This window comes from Grampus griseus (assembly GCF_964374135.1).
Source record: "Grampus griseus genome assembly, chromosome: 4".
Classification (NCBI taxonomy): domain Eukaryota; kingdom Metazoa; phylum Chordata; class Mammalia; order Artiodactyla; family Delphinidae; genus Grampus; species Grampus griseus.
In genome coordinates, this window is record NC_138997.1 from 60874106 (window position 1) to 60894669 (window position 20564).

Below are 20564 nucleotides of genomic sequence, written 5' to 3' on the forward strand. Positions count from 1 at the left end.
CCGACAGACAACTCTTTTATATATAGACATTCTTAACCATTCCTTTGGTAATTGCTGCCATGTCAGTTCGGTCCATTTCAGTCAGCATTTTGCACTTGGAAGGAAACCATACAATTAAGGAATTGTCCCTGCCCTCACTAAGCGCACTACCATATAAATAAAATCATTTTTTGCTTTTTACCTTGGGGTAGAAATTTTTCAAAAGATGGTCTAAAATTATATAAAGAAATAGAAGTGTTATGATAATGTAAAAATCAGATAATGTAAAATATTTAGATGATTCTACCTTTTTAAAAAATGTGGAAGTTTTGCTAATAGTGAGACTAAAAGATGTTTTGTTTTAGAAAGAAAATAAGTGAAAATTCACATATAGGGAAAATTCAAGTAAGCACAGTATTCCAAATGCTTGTTCATAATGTGAGGATAGATGATGATATGGTGTCAGTTTGCATCAGACACCGAGGCAACATAATTTTGGTCACACTTCTTTCTATTTTATTTTATCTTCCTGCCATTTCTCATGAATGATTTAAACATTTACCATTTATTTTCCTTAAAATTGATTTTAAGTTAAAAGTCTATTATAGCTTGATATACATTTACAACTTTCATTTATATTGTATCATCAGAGTATGGTACAATACAAAGACAAAAATATCAAGTCTGTAACAAGAGATTGTAGTCATTAATTTTTATAATATTTATTTCAGTCTACCTAAGCAGCAAACAAGTAATTATCCATATAGAATTTTTATTAAAGCCACTAAATTTCAATTATAACTAACCTATAAAAATAGATTCAAATTTTTCCCAAAAATAAAACTTTCAATATTATTTTATTACACTTTTCTAACTAATTCACATTTTGATAAATAGTCTTGGGGGGGCATTGGGCACATATGCTTTTCACTTCAAACCCATACATGCACATACACTTTAGTGTCTTTATTGGTGTATAATTGGTATACAATAAACTGCACATAAAGTGTACAATTTGATAAGTTTTAGCATATCTACATACCTGTGAAACATCACTACAAATAAGACAGCAATCATATCCATTTCTCTCAGCAAGTTTACTCATGTCCCTTATTAATCCAACTAAAAAGAATACATACGGTATGACTTCATTTTAAAACTCTAGAAAATCTATTGTAATAGAATGTGGATAAGTATTCACCTCTTATCAAAATTTGTGTGTGCCTAGGATCATCCAGAAACTGTTCTAAAAACTAAGCAGACAATAGTGAAAAAGGCACAAGAGTTTTCTAATTTTATGGAGATTATAGTCTGGTTGGACTAAAACAGATTGCTTGAATGAACAAACAAATCAGTTTACAAAAAAAGTACTAATGGGTCAGGAAAATATAAAAAGAAACAATTCCCAAATGAAGAAAGGCAAATATGGTATCAGACATCAAGATAAAAAGGCAGTTAGAGTGAGCCAAAGGTTTAAGAAGTCAACAGTTCACAAAACAACACTGATCCAGTTTCTTGCCTCAGGTTTCCAGGTTTGTATAATTTTGTTAAAAGAACTGATCCTAGTATGGTTGCCTTCAATATTTCCCAAAATTACTGAAAAAATAATTCAGCTAGAGTGTTTATTAAAAACACAGAATCCTTGGCCCATTCTGACCTCCTGAGTCAGAATTTCCTGGAGTGAAGCCTAATAATCTGTATTTTTAAAAAACACTGTCCCAGACCCATCTGGGTAACAAGAAACACCTAAATATGATGAACTGCGTGGCAGAGATGAGTGGGAGCTTCCAGCTGGCAGATGTTGACAATCCACTTGGCCAGATTTTGACCTATGGAATTAAATATAAGATACATGTATTTTTAAACCTTGTGTATAAATAAACTAATACATTACTCATGTGGAGGGACCTTTGGAGGAAAGTAAAAGAAGTGCCATCTGAGAAAGTTTTAACACATTTATGGATTGTCACAGACTGAAAAGATTTCAATATTACCTTATTTATCTTTCTCAGTGCTTTAAGATTCAAATTTTATGTGGCTAGGTCAAATATTGATACATAGAGATGTATTATTTGTTTTTTTTAAATGTAAGTAACCAATACTTGAGTCTATCTATAGTTTATTTTTGTCTACACAAACAGCATTGTGTACAGGGACTAATGAATGGTATTTTCTTATTCCATGTAACACAATTAAGTTTCATGTTTTCATCGTGATAACTTTCTTTTGAATAATGAGACACACATCAATCTATATTAAGTGAATTATTAGTCATTTAATTAGCAATTAAAAATTCAACACTTTTAGGTCTTTAAAAAAATCTGCGATGATGAAGGAAGTTTACCTATAACTATTTATTTATGTAGAGTTGTGAAATCCACTGGATGTTGAAAATTAAATATCTTATCTGTATAGGTACTTTGCCTTTTGATCTCACCCCCCCAACATTTAGAACAGTGTCAAGTTTAGAGAATAGGCTACATATAATTTTGATTGATGAAAGGTTGAAAGGATTAAGGAGTTAGAATCTGTTATTGAAGTCTTCTTAAACAATTGTCTAATATTTTAAAACTATTAATACAAACAGTACTTAATTGGTACCTACCCTATACCTGTACTGTAATACAGAATCAGACTGCAGTCTTATAAAAAGTTTGTATCATTGTTCCTATTTTAAAGATAGAATTTACATTCATAGTGGTTAAGTAACTTAAACAGAATCACTCAGCTAGGAGATGGCTGGTTGCCAAAGGATTTGAAGCCAATTCTGCTTGACTTCAAAGCTGTCTGTGTCATGGCATCCCTTCCCATCTAAGGACACTGTGCCCTAAACTAGCTTCTATATTTGAAAAGTTAGGATGATATGCTGTTTTACATAACAGCAGACTTTTGTATGTCATTGCTTGTGCCATTGAGATGTTAGAGATTTCTACATTATATAATTATCAATAAGTCAAACAGACACAGATTGGCAATTTTTAACCACTAGATATATATACTGGAATTAAACAATTAAGTAAATGGATGGCAGATGGTGGGAGCCACTGTTGAAGTAGGAGGTTACAGATAGGGTGAAGAAGATAGAATAATCTGTGTGATAACTGATTAGAGTTGGTGACATCAGTTTACACTTATGTTTAGCTTAACATATATATATATATATATATATATACACACACATATAGTTATATTTAGAAATGTTTACAGATATACACAGGTTAACATACACCCATTTATTTCCTGGCTTTGCCAGCTGAGAGGGCCAAGAAGCAAAACCCCAGTAGCAAGGAGCACACTTATCCAGACCTTGGAATTCTCCAATAAAAGAAACCAGTGTTCCTAGGAGAAATTACTTATTCTATGATTGAGGACAGTAAATAAACAAGATGGACCTAGCGCATCTGGTCTTGCAGTGCCAGGGAGAAAGAAAGTGATGTAGAAAACAGACAGAAAAACCCGGGATGATAGGGGTATGTCAAAGAGACATAGGAGCTAACTGAAAGAGTAATCAATGGCCAAACCTTTAACAATATGAGTAAAAAATAAAGTATTAGATTATAAGCTAAAGTATAAAAAACCCATGTGTCCGTACTCCACATGAATATAAATAAATGATTAAACAAACAAATAAGTAAATAGGTTGAAGAGACAATAATTTGGGCAGATACTGAGTGTGATCCTGGGGTATAAAAAGGATAATAAGTAAAAATAAGGAAATCTGAATAAAAATGAACTTTAATTAATAATAATGTATCAATATTGGTTCATTAATTGTGATAAATATACTGTACTGTTGTAGGAAACATCTTACAACATCTTTTTAAAAAATTTTTATCGGAGTATAGTTGATTTACAATGTTGTGTTAGTTTCTGTGGTACAACTGAGTCAGTTATACATATATCCACTTTTTTGTAAAGATGTTTCTAATAGAGGACATTAGGTGTGGGATACAGGGAATCTCTCTGTACTACTTTAATAATCTTTCTATAAATATAAAAACATTCTCAATTTAAGTTTTTTAAGTTCAATTAGACAAATTAGCCCATAATGGGAAATGTTACTAAGGGATAAATATCTTGCTTTATTATAGTGGTATTCAAAGTTCACCTCCAATATAGAAGCTACAATACAGAAACAATTTGGGATGTTTCCACATAAGATGAAACTTAGAAGCTATGTAAATTATTTTCTATTCACAACTCGATTCCTAGTATTTTTGTTCTTCTTACACTAGGATGGTAATAGTTTTATGATGTAACATCATCCAGTGCAATTTTACAAGAAGCAATGCTCTGTGTCATAATTCTCATTTTGTTCCAGGCTTACTTAATAAATGGTTGAATAGGTAAAGAATGAGCAGACGGTATTAGTGAGGGAGATGAATGAAATAAATTAAACATGCCCTGCAATTGACAAATCTGGTTACAGTTATTTTAATGTACATATTATCTGTAAAATACTTTGCAGTAGGGTAAGAGTGCTTACATTTACAATTTGCACATCATCATTGTGTCTCCAGGAGCTGTCAGTGTCCCCACTTTGATCAGCTTTACACAAATGATGCAGAGATGGTCCCGTCACAGAGCAAATTATTCTTGAATTACTCTGAGCTGAGAAGTGGTTTCCTCTTCTCCCTCCATTCTGAACCATGATTTAAAGGATATTATTTAGCCTCTGAGACAACAAAGTTGGAAAACAATGGTGTTTATTAAATCAAACAGTCTTTGAAAGCCATACAGTTTATGTTTAACTTTGATGGATGTAAGTAAATAACAAAGAATTCCGCTTTAGGCTGGTTATGTCTGTGCTGATGTTTATTTGATAGCTTCATGTTGAAATGGTTGATTATTTTATTAAAGAATTGATTGCTTTAAAATAAAGCATAAATCTCCAAATAATAAGATCCCAGTATATGCAAGTAAGATGAGAAAAACTCGGTTTTGAATGATACATGATGATGTATGTATTTCCCATTCATTCATTCATGCATGTTTCCATTCAATAAAAATTTATGAAATATCTATATGCCAAGTAATTTTCTGGTGCCGGGAATATAGCAGTGAACTAAACCAAATTAATCCCTGTCTTCATGGAGCATACATGTTAAATGCAATTATGAATAGAAAGTTGGCAGCACTATCAATTTATTAAGTGAAAACTGATAGCTACCTACAAGAAATACATCAATCAAAATGAGAATGTTTGCAATGTAGTAAAATGAGTGAAGAACTTTAAAGACAGTCTTTGTCTGGATCTTTACTAAAGTATAATGCAAAAAATATGTAGTGGTAATGGGAAAGTGAGTATAGTTTATAATTTAAGATAATTCATAAAGGTATTCACTACTGAACAAAGTACATTAAAAAAAATTCTACTGTCTTCCTTAATTCTCTGTTCCTGTTTCTGTCAGTAAATTTGCTATTTTGCTACAAACACTATGATGAGCTAGGGGGCTTATAGCTTCCTCTTTCTTGTTTCCATGTCTTCTGAATGCTTTGTCCACAATACCAAATATGGCATGACTTTTCCCTCATGAGGGAATCAATAGGGACTTTGAACTTATGCCAAAATGTGACTGTGAGAACCACCAGTCCAGTGAAGTTTCTGTGGAAGTAAATACACTGCAATTTCAAAACTTCTTTTAGACAATTTTAGCTTTGTATGCACACTATGTGTTCTGTAGTAGTCCAGAAAATTTGTGGAGCTGGACATGTTTAAGAAAAGCAGATAAGGCTGAAATTATGCATCCTCTGAATCTGAATACCACAAAAAGTGCTATGATTAAAAGAATAAAAGTACATTTTATAGTACCAAAGTCATCATCACCCTATTATGAGTACATAAAACACTAGAAAACACTAGTTAACAAATTTTGCTCTTACAGAGTATATCTGTCTCTATTTTAATTTTATTGAAAGACACTTCACACGTTTCATAGATGAGTTTGTTGACATAATACATAATAAAAAATAAAGGTTTTCTCTATATTTGATTTTTTACCACCAGTCATTTATTCCATACATATTTATGGAATCCTTCTCTGTTCGGGTGCTGTTCTAGATCTAGGGATTCAGCTGTGAATGAAATAAACGATATTCCTGCTTTCATAAAAATTACATTTTACTTGAGAGGACTGAAAAAAGCAAATATAGAATTAAGATATGAATATCAGATGGTGGAAGTTCAAGAACTAGGGAGAAAAATAAAACACTGAAGAAACAGAGGGCATGGTGAGGTGAGGGGGGCTGAGGTCGAGAACAGACAAGAAAGGTCTCAGTGAGAAACCTGGAGCAGGGAGAAAGCCCTGGAGAAGTCAGGGTGAGAAGCACCTCTGAATAATAGGATGTAAATACAAAGATCCTTAGGCAGTAGTGTGTCAGAAGTGCCTAAAGACAGCCAGCCTGGGTAGAGCTGCTGAAGAAGGGTAGCAGGAGATGATGAGGTCAGAGATGTAGAGAGCCATACGGTAGTGATGCTTGTATGCATTTGCACATTTGGCTTTCACTCTGCAGTGAAACAGAGAGACACAGAGGAGTGACAGGATCTCACTTCTGTTTTTAAATGATGAGCCTCTTCCCCACACCCTTGTCACACCAGTATGGGGCTCACCAAACAGTTCTAAACTTTGTTCTTGCAGTCTGTTGCTCAAAGTGGTGCCTCTGATTTGATTACATTTTTGGAGGTGTAGAAAAAATAACTAAACATGACAAATTAGAGTGTATTACTTTGTCTGAACACTGCTGGAAATTAAAATAGTTAGAAATACTATACATATATATGTATATAACATATCTTTAAATTTTAATCTCACCAGATGTCTAATACTGTTCACATAGGGCTAAGCCTGTGGTTATACACTATTCACTATGGCTGACCTCTTTTCCATCTTATTATATGTATACATTATATAAATATATATGTATATATAACGTATATACGTTATAAAATATGTATTTTATATATAAAATATGTATATTATATATTATTTCTCTATCTCTTTATACATACACACACACACACATATATATATGTGTGTGTGTGTGTATATATATATATAAAATATATATATATATATATATATACCATCCAGTAGTCCATGATGGTTTTTTTCCTTGGTTGTCTATAAAAGCTGAAAACTACAAAAATAAAGGTTATCTACATCAAGAAAAGTATTTGTCAATACCTCTTTATGGTGTCAAACCGAGAGTCTATACAAGTCTTAGCAAATTGATAAAAAATGGATGTTGAAATAAATATTCATATGTGTGTGACTTCAAATTCAAAATATTCAGATATACCTAAAATAGCATATCTTTTTTCTATTTTCATCAGTGTCATTTAATAGACACTGGCAAATAGCAATGAACACCATAAACGATTGTGATTTCTATTGAAATATTTGGGGAAATGGAAATGAAGGAAAATGTCTCTTTTATTTGCTATTGTTTTCAATATATTAACACATTTAATAGCATATTTTTAAGAAAAACTCCACTATATTTAATGTATGAATTTCAGTGTTTATAGGACCCATATGATTTCAAAAATAAGAAATTATAAGAGTTTTAATGCTGTAAAAATGTGGTAATATAGATAATTATGTATTATTAGTGTAATGGGATATATTATACAGAGTCCACAAATTTTAGGAATATAGAATATACATAAGGTCATCAAGAACATCTTTATTTTATCAAAAGTAAGATAGTTTATGTATCTAAACTTTATAGAGAAAATGTAGACTTAAGATTCTATGTGACTACAATTTTATTACAGAAAATTCTCAGGATATTAGTTGATTTATATTTTTTTAAAACACTTCAAAATCTGTAAAAATTGTATATAAAGTATAATTGTTTCCAAGTAAAATGAAAATTTAATTATTTGGGATTTTTATTATTCTACATGTCAAGAATGCCCAATATACATTATAGACAGGTGTAATTTCAAGGCTCTGTTAATCATTGCTACTCTTTATTTTGCAGCTCCCTCTCCAGTCACCAATGTGAAAAAGGGGAAAATTGCAAAAAACAGCATCTCTTTGTCTTGGCAAAAGCCAGATCGCCCCAATGGAATCATCCTGGAGTATGAAATCAAATATTTTGAAAAGGTGGGACTAAGAATAAAGAATATCTTTTCTTCTTCTTTTTTTTTTTAATTTTAGAAACTGCAGTTATCCAATTTATAGAAAAGCGTGTTGGTATTTTATGTGTAAATCAATGACAATTGACTTGCAGTCATGATTATGAAAGCTGGAAGTGTACAGGGAGCACTTTATTTGTGTTCTGCTGCTGCCAAATAATTTACACCGCCAGGATACTGCCGTAGAGTCTAACATTAGCTTAACTAGGGTTCACAGCATTAAAAGATGAAATCATAGGACATTTTCAAAGTGTCCCAAACACTGGAGTTGTTAACCTTCAGTAGTAACTGCAGTGTACCACAAGGAAAAACACATTCTTATGGCCAGTAACCCTGCATAATACCTATACTATTAAGGAAGTATAGGCAGATAAGGTGTATATGTACCTTATAATTTTAAAATATAACAAAAATCTAACACTGTAGCATAAAATTTATTTTAAAAATTTGAGGGCATAAAATTGGAAGTGTATGCTTCACATTCCCTATAGTTTCTTGATTTCCTCTTCTTCACTGAGTTGGCTCCTAGGTCCACTCTCACATGTTTTGGCATAATAGTTGTTGAAATCTAAAGGCAATAATCATCCCTCTTCCTCTTTGCTGAATCCACAACTGAATGAGCTATTGATAAAGGAATAAACAGGTGGAAACTAAAGATGAACTTATAATTTCTAAAGCTGGACTGGAATATTTGGCTTAGATATGTAGCCACCTTGTTGCTTCCATGTTGGAAGCGACAACTCCCACCCTATTTTACTGTGATTTTTTGTACAGACTAGATCTGAATGGCATACACTACTTAGAACAACCTGAGTTCTAATAGACCAGATAAAGATAGATGAGTGCCCAAACTAGTCTCTAAGAGGTGGATAGGAGACCCTGGCCCAGACGTATGTGTCCTATGGAGGTAGGAGTATAAAAGATTGCTGACATAATGCAGAGAAGCAGATCCCAAAAGAGAAGGGAAGGAAGGGCTCAGCCACACTTACCCAGTTGCTTCTCCCAAACTCCCAGAGACATTGCTCCTTCTCTCTTAGGGAAGAATGAAAAGGGTGGAAGTTCAAAAACTTACTCTGCAATACCTAAGAAATTGTCCAAGGTAGAACATTGGAAACGAGAGGGGAAATGAATGGTCCCACTTATACTAATGCAAAAGTATCATGAGAAATACTGATATCCTGTTAATGAAAGTTACTTAAAAATTCAACATTCCATTTATATGCATAGATGAAAGATTATAGATAAAACATTGAAATACATTGAAGTAATTCATAGCATTTGTTAAAAAACTTTCTTGCAACTGATTTTTTTTTAAATAAATTTTATTTATTTATTTATTTGGCTGCATTGGTTCTTCGTTGCTGCACACAGGCTTTCTGTAGTTGCTGCAAGCAGGGGCTACTCTTTGTTGTGGTGTGCAAGCTTCTCTTTGTGGCTTTTCTTGTTGTGGAGCATGGGCTCTAGGCACGTGGGCTTCAGTAGTTGTGGCACATGGGCTCTAGAGTGCAGGCTCAGTAGTTGTGGTGCACGGGCCTAGTTGCTCCATGGCATGTGGGGTCTTCCCGGACCAGGGCTCAAACCCGGGCCCCCTGCATTGACAGGCAGATTCTTAACCACTGTGCCACCAGGGAAGTCCCAATTCATAGCACTTTTTAATTGCTTCGTTCATCATTGATTCAACAATTACCTGTGTAAAGATACAACAGAGAACAAAACAGCCAAGTTTATGTGGGGGAGAGTGAGGTTATCTACATTCTTTTTAGGTTTTGGATGTCTATACAATATTCATATATTCATTTTATAAATAGATAAATAAAAGCTCAATTATCATGTTTGAAATAGTTGTCTCTAGGAATGATTTGCTGGTGGCATTATATGTAACTAGTGGATTATTAAGGAACACAAATGAAGATACTTATATTTCAAAAATATAAATATTATTTAATACATTATTCACCAAGAGTGTCCTAAGAAAATACCTCTGAGACAAAGCTATGTTGCAATAAGATTTACAGTGTTTACTGAAAAAAAATAGGGTAAACCAAATAAAATGTTTTAATATTAATACCCTCACTGATTCCCGTTTCTCTGGGAGTAGTGGTCCAAACTGAATTGCCAATGCTAGAAGTCTACAATTTAAGCACATGCTGTATCCAAAAACAATTGGTTAAATTAATGTTTACATTCCTTTTTCAAGTTTTTTGTAAGCTTTATTACTGCATACTAATGCAAAGCTAGGCAAATATATATATATATATATATATATCTTTATGAATTCTTTTGTAAACATTTTAAGTTTCTAGATTTTTATTGTAATTAAATTGATTTTAAAAGAAGTTGAGGTGCATAATGACATTTTAAAATAAATATACTATGAAGACTATATATTTGAATATACATATCTTAGATGAAATAAAGTTCAACAGCAGGACGACTAAAAGTTTAACAAGTACTTGTTTTCCTGCATAGTTTTTCTTTACCTGAAGCAACTAGATGGACCAATGAGTTTGTCTTTTTTTTTTTTTAACATCTTTATTGGAGTATAATTGCTTTACAGTGGTGTGTTAGTTTCTGCTTTATAACAAAGTGAATCAGTTATACATATACATATGTTCCCATATCTCTTCCCTCTTACGTCTCCCTGCCTCCCACTCCCTATCCCACCCCTCCAGGCGGTCACAAAGCACTGAGCTGATCTCCCTGTGCTATGCGGCTGCTTCCCACTAGCTATCTACCTTACATTTGGTAGTGTATATATGTCCATGCCTCTCTCTCGCTTTGTCACAGCTTACCCTTCCCCCTCCCATATCCTTTTTATTTTGTCTTTAAGGAAATTGTCCTGATTTTTTTTCCCCTTATGAGTAACCTTCGATTGTTTTTACTCTTACTTCCCAGCATATGCATGAGTCTCATATACATAATATTCATTAAGAGCAAGGATTTATCTTTTTTTTTTTTCTTTTAAGCTGCTGCTTCTGTTAAAACAAGGAGTTACTCAACAAGTGGTGGGGCATAGTCCTTTTCTATTAATGTTGATTCTAATTAATTTTATCCATGTTGTGGAAATATTTTCTTTATAGTTCATGTTTATATTTATTTCAGTAAGATTTGGTTTTACACTTAATATTTTATATTTAAAGCTGTATTAATACATTCTATTATCTGCATAACTGAAAGTAAGAAAAAATGATTTGGGGAGCAAAGATTTCTATTCATATTCTCAATAAATGAATAACAAGTTGCCTACCTACATGCTTTTAACGCAGCAACCCTTATATATTATTTTGGGGAAGTTAACTTTTGGTCAGTGTTTTCCATTTTACAGAGAAGATACTAATTCCCGACTTTTTTGCCAAGCAAAATTATTGAGCACACCAGTAAAATACACAAAAAGGTTGGGTTTTTTTTTAACACTTTAAGAAGGAAAAAAAAAGGTTAATGAGCTTTTATACCATGTATTGAGGTGGGGGTCCTGATAGGTTTCCAGAGCTCATTTTGAATCTTCAGAATGATACCACCATTTTATTGGATGGCTCTTGGCCAGACACAGGTGGCAGAGCTTTCCAGGGCTCACACATTCGCCAGCTGGCATTTCTGCCTGTGATTGCCCTGCTCTAATAGAGGTCATTGGGCCTCTCTGCTCCTGCATGGTGATGGGCCCATTGCCATCTCTTAATTAAAGACAGAGGCAAAGGGAAGCCGCCCTTTGGCAGGGTGTTTGCCAGCTGGCTCCTTCCCCTCGCTGCCTGTGAACAGTGTTTGCTAAGCAGCTGGGGAATGTAGCTCATTTGCTCAGCTGGGGCATGAAGGCAGCAAACCACTACCCTGACCAAGGACTTGGCAACATTTGGTTGTGGGTGTTGAAGATGTGTGTATAGGTTTGTGAAATGGAGAAATTTATGAGGATGATTTAAAGGAGTGGATCAGAAGCAAATTTTAGAAGATAATTCGAGGATTCAAAATGTGTATTTATGGGTTTTGATCCCTTAGATATATTCGCTAAGTCTCTTCAATAATATAGTATTCAACTAACTCAGATAGACAATGTACCATTAGACCCGCAATAAGGAACCACTGAGACATACATAATGTTAACAGATAAATCAGACAGAATGCTGTATAATTTTGTATAATCAACTGATGTTAGATTATACATTTATTTCAAGGAACAGCATTCCAGTTTCCTTGCAATGATTTTTTTTCTATTTTTGACAAAATTATCAATTTCTACTTTTTCAATAGTTAAGAGTTACAATCATGTAAGCTTTTAAATTTTTTTTTTCTTTTCAGTAGAAGAATTTGCCATCATGCTATAGGGTAAAATCAAATTTACCTAGAAGTTGTAATGCTCAGAAGATTGTGCTGGGTACTATGTATATTATCTCTATCTCTGTGTCCTCACAGAGTCTTGATAAATAATTTCATCCTATTTTAAAGAAGAAAAAAACTTAGGTTGAGTTGCATATCCACATTTACACATGTACTTAGTTAATAACATGATTGGAATTCTAACCCTGATATTCCTATGCTATTTTTCATTAAAAAAAAATCTTACTTTACATATAAATGTTAATACTTCATGTAAAAATCCTAATTATATCAAATATAACAGAATCATAACTTCAGTTTTGTCTAGATTTTTCTCATGAACTCAAATTCCCTTTAAACAAAATGCAAATAGTAGCGAACATATATTTTATCATTTTTTACTGAAAATTACTGATTAAATCACAGCCAAACTGGAAAGGATAATATTACTAAGAAAGTCTTACACATTCAGTCATAAACTTGAGTGTACTCAGATTATCAGTAACTATAAACAATAGTTTATAGAAGCTATTTACCCCTTTTAAAAGGAACACATCAAGAAATTGCCTGCTTTTTTTACTGTTCCACCCCTAGCAAACAGAAGGGGTAATAGAGTAGACAAGATCAATAAATATTTCTGAGTGAAGAAAATGACTGACATTACTAGGTAAAACTTTATAGAATTTATTTTTCTACTTTAAATTATTTGAAAACTCTAACAAAGTTTCCTAAGCACTTTAGAGACTAGGCACTTAAACTAACGTGAGTGTTAAAAAAAAACAAAGATCAATTGTTTATGTAGACTGAATCAGAAAAACCTATTTGGATTAGAATTTAAACCATATCTATCTATAGAGAAATTTGGATATACATAACCCTAAGAAAATTTTATATGTTTGAACGTATTAAATGAGGAATGGTAAACTGCTTTAAGGGAAGAATATTTACCCATTGTTTATTGTACATTGTATTGGTGGTAGCATAGAATATGGTTAGATGTTGACTTTGATGTGTCAAATTAGAAAAAAATTAAAATAATAATTATGACAATTAAAACATGTGCTTTACAGTTTAATACATGTTTTCACTGGCATTATCTGTTTCATTCTTACAACATTTCTGTGAGAATATCCAGCCACCAATTTTTATCCCAATTTTACAGATAAGGAAACTGAAGATAAAGTAAAAATGGGTTTGCTGTGTTTTAGCACGTGATTTCAATGTTCACACTAAAGGCACAGCATGGCATGCTGTAAACTTCAAGGAACAAGGAGTGTGGTTTGCATTTGTTTTACTTTTTAATAGCATTATGAACATTAAATAATAACCTTATTCCTACTAGAGTACTTGAGAAATAAATGTTATTTTCTTGTTTTCAATTTTCTTTTTCTCATTTAGGAAAAATAAATCCTTTGCATGTTGTTTCCCTTGGATCTTTTTTAAAAATCAATACATTTTTTCTGCTTGTAAAGACAAAATTCCCTGAAATATTTAGAAAATAATGATTTACAGGCATCAATCAGTTCTTTTAAGTAAAGCCCAATTCTTAAAAAAGGGGAATAAAATCTCTAATCATAACCTATCTTTAATTCATCCTATAATATCTATCAGAAATTTAATACATGTGAAAAGACCTTAAGGAAAAAACAAGCTTAGCCAAAAATTCACACAGAAAAACATAAGGGAAGAGAAAGTTCAAAGCAGGGAATGTGTATTAAATCTTTATGTATCTAACACTTTATATTCAGAGTGGTAACTTCAGAGATAATGAGGAGTTATAGATGGTTTGTCTAGACTTTTGTTAGCAGTCAAAATAGGAATAGTTCCTCTCTGTTTCACTTTCCAAAGCTATCTTTTAGGTGACTTTTTCCCCTTCATCTCCATTCACTACTAACCCAGCCCAAACACATGAGAGTGAAAAAATGAAGTTTTAAAAAAGGAAAAATTATTTTGCTTATGTGAAATTTTTCTTTAAAACTCACTGTTTCGACTTAGTGAGTTAAAATTAAATTTCTCCAGTGAAGTTCACATTCCTTCTCCCAACCCCTAAATATGCTTAGAAATCAAATTCAAGGGATTCTGCCAGTGGCCTTCATTTGGGCTGCAACTCTTCCCAGAGTCTCTGGCCTGCTGGCCTACTATATCAGATTTTGGAATCACCAAGCCTCCACAATCATAGTCTTGATGCTGCAGCCAGGTGTCAACCCGGAGCCTCTGAGGCGGGAGAGCCGAGTTCAGGACATTGGTCCACCAGAGACCTCCTGGCTCACGTAATATCAAATGGCAAAAGCTCTCACAGAGATCTCCATCTCAATGCTATGGCCCAGCTCCACTCAATGACAAGCAAGCTACACTGCAGGACACCCTATGACAAACAACGAGCAAGACAGGAACACAGACCCACCGGTTAGCAGAGAGGCTGCCTAAAATCATAATAAGGTTGCAGACACACCAAGACACACCACCGGATGCAGTCTGGCTCACCAGAAAGACAAAATCCAGCCTCATCCACCAGAACAAAGGTACAAGTCCCCTCCACCAGGATGCCTACACAACCCACTGAACGACCTTTACCCACTGGGGACACACACCAAAAACAAGGGGAACTACAAACCTGCAGCTTGCAGAAAGGAGACCCCAAACACAGTAAGTTAAGCAAAATAAGAAGACAGAGAAATACACAGCAGATGAAGGAGCAAGATAAAAACCCACCAGATCAAACAAATGAAGAGGAAATAGGCAGTCTACATGAATAAGAATTCAGAGTAATAATAGTAAAGATGATCCAAAATCTTGGAAATAGAATGGAGAAAATAAAAGAAACATTTAAGAAAGCCCTAGAAGAACTAAAGAGCAAACAAACAATGATAAACAACACAATAAATGAAAGTAAAAATTCTCTAGAAGGAATCAATAGCAGAATAACTGATGCAGAAGAATGGATAAGTGACCTGGAAGATAAAAGAGTGGAAATAACTACTGCAGAGCAGAATAAAGAAAAAAGAATGAAAAGAATTGAAGACAGCCTCAGAGACCTCTGGGACAACATTAAAGGCACCAACATTTAAACAATAGAGGTCCCAGAAGGAGAAGAGAAAAAGAAAGGGACTGAGAAAATATTTGAAGAGATTATAGTTGAAAACTTCCCTAACATGGGAAAAGAAATAGTCAGTCAAGTGCAGGAAGCGTAGAGAGTCCCATACAGGATAAATGCAAGGAGAAACATGCCAAGACACATATTAATCAAACTATCAAAAATTAAATACAAAGAAAAAATATTAAAAGCAGCAAGGTAAAACAACAAATAACACACAAGGGAATCCCCATACTGGCAGGACATATTAAAAGTGATGAAAGAGAAAAACCTACAACCAAGATTACTCTACCCAGCAAGGATCTCATTCAGATTTGATGGAGAAATTGAAACCTTTACAGACAAACAAAAGCTAAGAGAATTCAGCACCACCAAACCAGCCTTACAACAAATCCTAAAGGAACTTGGTTGGCAGGAAACACAAGAGAAGGAAAAGACCTACAATAACAAACCCAAAACAATTAAGAAAATGGTAATAGCAACACACTTATTGATAACTACCTTAAATGTAAATAGATTAAATGCTCCAACCGAAAGACATGGACTGGCTGAATGGTTACAAAAACAAGACCCATATATATGCTGTCTACAAGAGACCCACTTCAGACCTAGGACACACACAGACTGAAAATGAGGGGTTAGAAAAAGATATTTTATGCAAATGGAAATCAAAAGAAAACTGGAGTAGCAATTCTCATAACAGACAAAATAGACTTTAAGTAAAGACCATTACAAGATACAAAGAAGGACACTACATAATGATCAATGGATCAATCCAATTAATCAATCCATTAACAATTGTAAACATTTATGGACCCAACTTCGGAGCACCTCAATACTTAAGGCAAATGCTAATAGCCATAAAAGCAGAAATCAACAGTAACACAATAATACTAGGGGACTTTAACACCCCACTTTCACCACTGGACAGATGATCCAAAATGAAAATAAATAAGGAAACACAAGCTTTAAATGATACATTAAGCAATATGAACTTATTTGATATTTATAGGACATTCCATCCAAAAACAACAGTATACACTTTCTTCTCAAGTGCTCATGGAACATTCTCCAGGATAGATCATATCTTGGGTCACAAATCAAGCTTTGGTAAATGTAAGAAAATTGAAATTGTATCAAGTATCTTTTCTGACCACAATGCTGTGAGACTATCTATCAATTACAGGAAAAAATGTGTACAAACACAAGGAGGCTAAACAATACACTACTAAATAACCAAGAGATCACTGAAGAAATGAAAGAGGAAATCAAAAACTACCTAGAAACAAATGACAATGAAAACACGACAATTCAAAACCTATGGGATGCCGCAAAGGCAGTTCTAAGAGGGAAGTTTACAGCAATACAATCCTACCTCAAGGAAAAAGAACAATCTCAAATAAACAACCTAACCTTAAACCTAAAGCAATCAGAGAAAAAAGAAGAAAAAAAACCCCCAAAGTTAGCAGAAGGAAAGAAATCATAAAATTCAGATCAGAAATAAATGAAAAAGAAATGAAGAAAACAATAGCTAAAATCAATCAAACTAAAAGCTGATTCTTTGAAAAGATAAAATTGATAAACCACTAGCCAGACTGATCAAGAAAAGAAGGGAGAATACTTAAATCAATAGAATTAGAAATGAAAAAGGAGAAGTAACAACCGACAGTGCAGAAATACAAAGGATCATGAGAGATTACTACAAGCAACTATATGACAATAAAATGAGCAACCTGGAAGAAATGGTCAAATTCTTAAAAAAGCACAACCTCCCGAGACTGAACCAGGAAGAAATAGACAATATAAACAGACCAATCACAAGCACTGAAATTGAGCCTGTGATTTAAAATCTTCCAATAAACAAAAGCCCAGGACCAGATGGCTTCAGAGGCGAATTCTATCAAAAACTTAAAGAAGAGCTAACACCTATCCTTCTCAAACTCCTCCGAAATATAGCAGAGGGAGGAACACTCCCAAACTCATTCTAAGAGGTCACCATCACCCTGATACCAAAACCAGACAAAGATGTCACAAAAAAAGAAAACTACAGACCAATATCACTGATGAACATAGATGCAAAAATCCTCAACAAACTACTAGCAAACAGAATCCAACAGCACATTAAAAGGACCGTACACCATGATCAAGTGGGGTTTATCCCAGGAATGCAAGGATTCTTCAATATATGCAAATCAATCAACGTGATACACCATATTAACAAATTGAAAGAGAAAAACCATATGATCATCTCAATAGATGCAGAAAAAGCTTTTGACAAATTCAACACCCATTTATGATAAAAACTCTCCAGAAAGTAAGCATAGAGGGAGCTTACCTCAACATAATAAAGGCCATATATGATACACCCACAGCCAACATCGTTCTCAGTGATGAAAAACTGAAGCCATTTCCACTAAGATCAGGAATAAGACAAGGTTGCCCACTTTCAAAACTATTATTCAATGTAGTTATGGATGTTTTAGCCACAGCAATCAGAGAAGAAAAAAGAAATAAAGGGAATCCAAATTGGAAAAGAAGAAGTAAAACTGTCACTGCAGATGACATGATACTATACATAGAGAATCCTAAATATGCTACCAGAAAACTAGTAGAGCCAATCAATGAATTTGATAAACTAGCAGGATACAAAATTAATGCAGAGAAATCTCTTTCATACCTATACACTAATGATGAAAAATCTGAAAGAGAAATTAAGGAAACACTCTCATTTACCATTGCAACAAAAAGAATAAAATACCTAGGAATAAACCTACCTAAGGACACAAAAGACCTATATGCAGAAAACTATAAGACACTGATAAACGAAATTAAAGATGATACAAAGAGATGGGGAGATATACCACGTTCTTGGACTGGAGGAATCAACATTGTGCAAATGACTATACTACCCAAAGCAATCTACAGATTCAGTGCAATCCCTAGCAAACTACCAATGGCATTTTCCACAGAACTAGAACAGAAAAATTCATAATTTGTATGGAAACACGAAAGATCCCGAATAGCCAAAGCAATCTTGAGGAAGAAAATCAGAGCTGGTGGAATCCAGCTCCCAGACTTCAGACTATACTGCAAAGCTACAGTAAACAAGACAGTATGGTACTGGCACAAAAACAGAAATATAGATCAATAGAACAGGATAGAAAGCCCAGAGATAAACCCCCACACATATGGTCACCTTATCTTTGATAAAGGAGACAAGAATATACAATGGAGAAAAGACAGCCTCTTCAATAAGTGGTGCTGGGAAAACTGGACGCTACATGTAAATGAATGAAATTAGAACACTCCCTAAAACCATACACAAAATAAACTCAAAATGGATTAAAGACCTAAATGTAAGGTGAGACACTGTAAAATTCTTAGAGGAAAACATAGGCAAAACACTCTATGACATAAATCACAGCAAGATCCTTTTTGACCCACCTCCTAGAGAAATGGAAATAAAAACAAAAATAAACAAATGGGACCTATTGAAACTTAAAAGCTTTTGCACAGCAAAGGAAACCATAAACAAGATGAAAAGACAGCCTCAGAATGGGAGAAATATTTGCAAATGAAGCAACTGACAAAGGATTAATCTCCAAAATATACAAGCAGCACAATATCAAAAAAAACCCAAACAACCCATTCCAAAAATGGGAAGAAGATCTAAATAGACATTTCTCCAAAGAAGATATACAGATTGCCAACAAACACATGAAAGGATGCTCAACATCACTAATCATCATAGAAATGCAAATCAAAACTACAATCAGGTATCACCTCACACCAGTCAGAATGGCCATCATCAAAAAAATCTACAAAGAATAAATGCTGGAGAGGGTGTGGAGAAAAGGGTATCATCTTGAACTGTTGGTCAGAAGGTAAATTAATACAGCCACTATGGAGAACAGTATGGAGGTTCCTTAAAAAACTAAAAATAGAACTACCATATGACCCAGCAATCCCAATACTGGGCATATACCCTGGGAAAATCATAATTCAAAAAGAGTCATGTACGACAGTGTTCATTGCAGGGCTATCTACAATAGCCAGGACATGGAAGCAACCTAAATGTCCATCTACAGATGACTGGATAAAGAAGATATGGCATATACATACAATGGAATATTACTCAGCCATAACAAGAAACAAAACTGAGTTATCTGTAGTGAAGTGGTTGGACTTAGAGACTGTCATACAGAGTGAAGTAATTCAGAAAGAGAAAAACAAATACCTCATGCTAACACAAATATATGGAATCTAAAAAAAAAAAAAAAAAGTTCTGAAGACCCTAGGGGCCAGACAGGAATAAAGACACAGACGAAGAGAATAGAGTTGAGGACACGGGGAGGGGGAACGGTAAGCTGGGACGAAGTCAGAGAGTGGCATGGACATATATACACTTCCTAATATAAAATAGATAGCTAGTGGGAAGCAGCCGCATAGCACAGGGAGATCAGCTCGGTGCTCTGTGTCCACCTAGAGGGGTGGGATAGGGAGGGTGGGAGGGAGACGCAATAGGGAAGGGATATGGAGATATATGTTTACGTATAGCTGATTCACTTTGTTGTACAGCAGAAACTAACACACCATTGTAAAGCAATTATACTCCAATAAAGATGTTAAAAAATTAAAATATATATAAAATAAAATTTAAAAAGAAATCAAATTCACTGAAGATAAAAGGCATAAGTCTTACCTGGCTGTATATCAGACATTGTCACCTTCCTCTATAAACAAGCAGCATGTTAGTTGCACTCCAATAAATCATTTATGAGAAAAACAAGCTCACAATTAGCAATACTAAATTAGTGTATCTGTAAAATAGTGTATCTCCTGGAAATTTTATTTTTAAAGTTTACATATCTGTTTCTGCCCAAGGCAAGTGTGGCGGATGGGTGGAGAACATATCTTACATCTATGAGTTCTAGATAATACTTTAAGGTTCTATATAACTAACACAACTAGGGTGCGTAGGATTTTGTTTGTAAAATGTCATATTTGTACTAATAGCAAATCTGTTATTTTCTGATTTTT

At 33.9% G+C, this 20564-nt stretch overlaps 1 protein-coding gene across 10 annotated transcripts in view; it reads left to right on the forward strand.

Moving 5' to 3' along the window:
- EPHA5 (EPH receptor A5) overlaps positions 1 to 20564 on the forward strand; it is a gene marked incomplete at both ends in the record, with an annotated part of 324390 nt that overhangs the window by 205938 nt on the left and 97888 nt on the right. For all 10 annotated transcript variants that reach the window (XM_082652895.1, XM_082652898.1, XM_082652897.1 and 7 more), the window contains one exon: positions 7966 to 8090. In XM_082652895.1, coding sequence (XP_082509021.1) covers positions 7966 to 8090 — 125 coding nt within the window. The remainder of the gene's footprint in view (positions 1 to 7965; positions 8091 to 20564) is intronic.